Raw genomic sequence first — 6,000 nt, forward strand, 5'->3', positions numbered from 1 at the left:
TTAAAAAATAGCTTCCATTAGATTCTCATTCAATACAATTTCAGGGTAGATGAGACCTGGAGAACAGGCAAGTGTGTCAGTGAACTCTGACGCACTGATGCTAACCTGTTTAAATTACTCAAAGCATCCTACAGCATAGTCTAAAAATAGCATTCACAATGCGAGCATAAATTTCCTGATCCTCTAAAGCCTACTTTAACATGAATGGCATAATTTACAGAAATGTAATGTATAAAAATGTGATTCAATGTAATGTGTTCCTTAGAGCCTTTAACATCTTATGTTTAAACCTACTGTAGTATTCACGAATTCATTACTGTACATTGTTAAGAACAGAAATATTCAGTAAACATTATATTGATCATACACACTTTTAAAAGTTAAAAATATACCTGTAGATAGGCTACACTCTTGGCCACAAGCTCTACTCTATGGGCTACCCATGATCTTAAAACTCTACTGCATAGGCTACCCATGTCACTTTACTTGATTTGCTACCATGCCTTCTTCCTCCTACTTTCTAAAGTGGCTACCCATGCATTTAATAAGGGCAACCTGCTCCCTCCTTAAACTATACTAGGCATACTGTAGATGGGCCACTCATTGCCTACTATGATACTACTGTACAAACTCTTTGTTTTGAGTATTTTGGGGGTTTTTGATAACGTCATCATCTGTATGAGGTGTACGTAAAACTTTAAGGTTAATATAACTGTGGTATGTAAAAGCGAGCCTCTACGGTACAGATTATTAATCTACTACAAATTTCATTTTTCTACCAAATTCATCATGACCTATAATTTCCTAAATATTTTCTTGCTTGGCAAAGCAACTGGCATATTTACCAAAGCACGAGCTCATTGAAATTTGTCTAATTAGATCCTGTCACAAAAGTTTTAATTAAAATGTTGCAATTGCCTCCTTTGAGATAAACACTGACATGTAACACTGACTTTGATGAATTTAATGTATAAAGGTTGTCTAGAAGCTCTGTGTCCATTGGTGCAATGGTATTTATTAACTGTTCTTAAACTCTAATGATTCTCTCCATGGGGTATAACTATATACTTTAGCTTCATTTCATGCGAATTGTCAAGAATAAACTATGTTAAAAGGAAATAGTTCTACATTTTTTAAGTAAATTTACTTTAAAGGTACTGTAAACTCAAATAGAAAAGCCTGTAGTGCCACCAAAAAAAATTACATATTAAAATCCAAAGTTGTCAACACAAAAAAAAAACTGCTGTATAAAGCTAATTAAGATGTGCCTACTGGTCATGATGTGATGTCATCATGACCATATTTAGGCATGTCACATGATTTTGTCAGTGACCTGACAAGGCTTTAAATTTTCTGAAATTATTAAGCTTTGTCCAGATTATCATATTTTCTTTGACAAAAAACTGTTGTGTGCCCATATATATGATAAAATATTTTCATCTGGTTTTATATATAGTCATGATGTGCCTATATATGGTTATGACGTGATGTCACCATGACCTTATTTAGGCATATCACATGTATTTGTCAAATAGAATTTGACAGTCTGGACAGGGTTTTATGGTATGCAAATATCATTTGTTCAGATTGTCAAATTTTCTTTGACAAAAAACTGATGACCATATAGTGATGTTGTGCCTATATATGGTCATGTTTTTATCAAATACAGTACTGTACATTCAGTTTTTTTCCTTGATTTGGTGTTTGAATTTTTTCTCAATGCGGTTTTGTATTTTTTTTAAATTAATTTATTAGTGTCCACTTATTGTGTTCTTTGTAGAGCACAATATAAATGCTTTAATAATAATATACAATACAATTACATTTTTGATCTGTAATACAGATTCGAATCGAGTGGCCGAGCGGTAAGGCAGGGACGCTGCTAGCTTTAGCCTTAACATCAGCGCTGGTTCCAGTGACGAACTGCCTGAATTCTATGTATGATTGTCATCTGTTTCTATATAATAATTAAACATCCCTCGTCCTACATTAGTATGTGTCTGTTACTGTACTTGTCCCTTGTGGTCATGTAGAATATGCAAGACAAAGTAGTCAGAATTTAATGTTTGAATATGTTAAACTGATTATTTCTCAGTGCTTTCCTAGAAATAACATTTGAATAAATTGTACAGTAGTCTTTATATACTAGGTTTATTTATAAAGATATTATTATGCCAAGAAAAATAATTTTCATGTATTTCAGTGTTATGTTTGACATCACAAATAAAGATTATTTGATTTGATCACATTTTCTGTAGGGCTAATGTTAAACATGTAATGTAATTTTTTTTTATCAATATTTTCCAATCAATGTTTTACTTATTTGTACAGTAAAACGTCCATTTTTACGAAGTCAAATTTACAAATGGTCTTTGCCCCTGATGACGTCATCATCATTGACCGATTATCATTTTTGTTTTCTGTTACCAATTAGAGTAAAGGTTAGAATAAACATATTATCAATGTTGTAATATTTACCATTATAATTATTTATTTATATTGACATAAAATAAATTTAAGAGATTGTCCATGAATTTGAAAACATATTGCACTCATTATCTTCCAGGAGAAAATTTTCCTGCTCAATTTCTTTTACCAGTAAAATCATTCAACACTGAACTCGTCATGCCTTTCCTGTGGACTGTTAAAGGATATGAACAAAAAATGACCTAGGATGACATCACAGCCTAGAGAGATGCTAGAATTAATAAGCTGATGCTCATCATTGATTAGTCAGTAGACTGCTATTTCGCAGATACAATATTTTTGACATCCTTCTGCCACTCAACAAACCAATATTTTTTTTTTATCAGGTTGAAGTATGCTGTTCTATGTATTCTGTATTTCAAGCTGAATTTATAACAGTAGGTGAGGTTGTTCAATATAATACAACAAAGAATGCCCTAAGGTTTTTTTTTTCTAATTTTTAAAAATATTTATTAAATGAATGAAAACTCAGGGGTAAAAAGGGAACAAAAGCCAGACTGGGCTCTCTGATAATGTAATGTAGTTTGATTTATATAGCACTTTATGCTGATGTCTCAAAGCACGTAGAATATCTTGCTGCTCCCCTAAGGGTCTCTTCTTCTCTGAGCTACCTGGTAAACTGGTACCAGCTATCTCTCGTCTGTCCAAAACAGAGGCTATATGTACCAGTACACTGGGGTAATCATCTCAAAAGACGAAAGGCTCTTTAAAGTGCCAAATTGTGTACACATTGCCTATCGTTTGTAGTCCTTATCTCAGAAGACTTGTTCCACCACCAGAACCATGGGTGAGCATACCGTTCGAATCAGCGCAGATATTATGGCTGTACATTGCAGCACCACCGACTTAACCGCTCGGTAATTTGATTTGCCATAGGTTCACAATAGGTTGACAATAAAAAATGGGACAACAAAAATAATTGTACATGTATTCAAAACAATTTCAGGCCATCTAGAAGTTGGTAATGCCTTACATGTTGCACTTCAGCCACAACCACAGTGGGACTGAGGTAGTTCAAGACTTTCCAACTGTAAAATTTCTTCCCTGGGCCAACTCTATTTTGAATTCCCTAGATCTGGCAATGAATATATTACAAATAACTTGTGGTTATATATTAATTGGACAAACACTCTAAACAGCCAGAATGATATACTATAAAGACAGGCTTATAGTATGAAAACCATCTCTTAGTTACTACACAATATCTCATGAAATGCTAGTACTCTTGTCTACTGTACATCCCACCCCTCCCTTCCCAATACAATAACATAGGTAGGGAATTATGTATGAATAATTTATGTTTGTCTAAGAAGTAATATTATACTTACTTAAGGAAGATATGATTAATTTGTTTCCTGATGAATGCTCGTAAACCCAAAAACTTTCCATAAATTCGGTGTAGAACTGTCTTTAAGAAATCTCTTTCTCGTGGATCCTCACTGTCAAATAATTCCAAAAGCTGAATAGAGGAAGAATAATTATAAGTGACACACAGTATATAACATTATTATTATTATTATTATTTATTATTAAAAAGTATTTACTATCAAACTAAAATGTAGTAGGAATACAAACAATGTGTCTCATCAAAGTATAAATTCTGAGAAATTGTAATAGCAGAGAGTAATGGAAGGAAAAAGATCACAGACTCCTCGTGTCGAGCATAAACAGACGATATGCAGTATGGGCAAATGCCCGCTGCAATTGGTTGTATTGTCATTTATGCAGTAGTACCTACAGTAGCGTGGTTCGTTTATCTGTTTTCCAAAATCTCGGCTGAAAACGATCAATATTTCTTGCTTCAAACTTAGTTTTATGTCGCTTTATTGGTTTTAATGTTTTCTTTCTTAGCTGATATAACATTTTATATTATTTTTGAAGACTTTCAAATAGAATTTTAAGTGTTTTTGTAGTTAAAAATGATCATCGCAAATTGTGTTCGTAAAATCAAGAGTTCGTAATTGGGAGGTTCGTAATTGGGAGATGTTACTGTACTGCGATTCCACATATTGCCAATCGTGACTCATTGACGGACATATTTTTTTGCCTTTCATAGCAACATCTCATGAGAAGTACAGTACACTTTGATTTAATGAAAGCAGACTTCCCAATTATACGAAAATCAAATTAGCAACACAAAATCAAGGCTTGTATACTATATCTAATTTCTAAATGTACTCATCCAGATTGCTCTTGGTTACCATCTTTCATCGGTGATTACTAGGAAAGGTATCTGGACTATTCACATACTGTAAGTCTACTATTAAACTCTGAACCTATTTTATCTATTCAACAAGAACACTTAGCTTAAAATTGCAATACTACAACCTAAAATTGTACCTATTCTAGTTAAAACTGGTTAAATATACAGTATTACAGAATTTTAAAATCAGATCAGTAAAATTAAAATAATATAAAAATTTGATAAATGTACTCTTTTATTTAACAACTCAACACCAAATTCGAGTAAGATCATGAGTCACTCCCAGCCTCCTGATGGTATAATAGTACAATTGATTTTATTTAATTTAGTATTAACGAGAAAAAAAAACCACAAACACATTATTATTATTATTATTATTATTATTATTATCATTTTTTATTCGGTATCAATATATATATATAAACATACAATTACAAAAACAAATGCCTACCACAATTTTAAACAAATTTTCAACAAAAACAACAAAACATGATCAATTCTTGAGATACCAGGACAGGCAAAAGTGAAAACACTGTCATCAAAAGATGTGCCTGTACAAACTAGAATTTACAAATGTTTATTAATTAAGCAGGAACATACCAATAACAAAAATAAACAATAATAATTTTACAAATATAAATAAAAAAATTATAAAAAATATATTTCACTTTTGCATTATATCACATAATTTATACTGTAATACTACAGTACATTAATCATTTATATTATCATTTAATTCCACTTAAATAATTTAGATTATTATTAAATTATTAATTATAAAAATAATTTCTGAAAAGATTGCACATCATCATTTAAATTCAAAATTCACTTTCATTTCACATTGCATTTCATTTAATTTCAAATTTAATTTAATATTACATTATCAATTATAAAAATATTAATTAATTTTACTTAACATGTTTTTGTACAATTACTATTCTATTGAATTTTGCAAAAAATGAGATCGCAAATTAAATTTAAACATTTTAAAAGAATCATTGATAAAAGAATCCTTAAGTGAAATAGGTAAAGTTGACCAAATTATGGGAAAAGCAATAATAGCATTATTATATGAATCTGTACGTCCCGATAAATGATGAAAATCAAGTCTATCTACATGTCTTACATTAATAGAAAGTTTACTAAGAACAGGAACAGTATCAAAATAGTTTGTATAGATTAATCAAAACTTGTACATGCATTGGTTACATCAAGATTGGATTATTGTAATGGAGTCCTTTACGGAATACCATTAACATCAATTAGAAAGCTGCAGCTATTGATGAACATCGCTGCTCGTCTTGTCACTG

The 6,000-nt window shown here is 31.1% G+C and overlaps 1 protein-coding gene across 3 annotated transcripts in view; it reads right to left on the reverse strand.

Annotated features, from left to right (window-relative positions):
- The window catches only part of LOC117100643 (serine/threonine-protein phosphatase 2A 56 kDa regulatory subunit epsilon isoform-like), a 76,884-nt gene that overhangs the window by 23,568 nt on the left and 47,316 nt on the right, over nucleotides 1-6,000 (reverse strand). For all 3 annotated transcript variants that reach the window (XM_033240442.1, XM_033240443.1, XM_033240441.1), the window contains exon 6: nucleotides 3,816-3,946. In XM_033240442.1, the coding sequence (XP_033096333.1) occupies nucleotides 3,816-3,946 (131 nt within the window). The remainder of the gene's footprint in view (nucleotides 1-3,815; nucleotides 3,947-6,000) is intronic.

The sequence above is a fragment of the Anneissia japonica genome, unplaced genomic scaffold (assembly GCF_011630105.1).
Source record: "Anneissia japonica isolate Jap-2015-1 unplaced genomic scaffold, ASM1163010v1 scaffold288133_len202418_cov178, whole genome shotgun sequence".
Lineage (NCBI taxonomy): Eukaryota > Metazoa > Echinodermata > Crinoidea > Comatulida > Comatulidae > Anneissia > Anneissia japonica.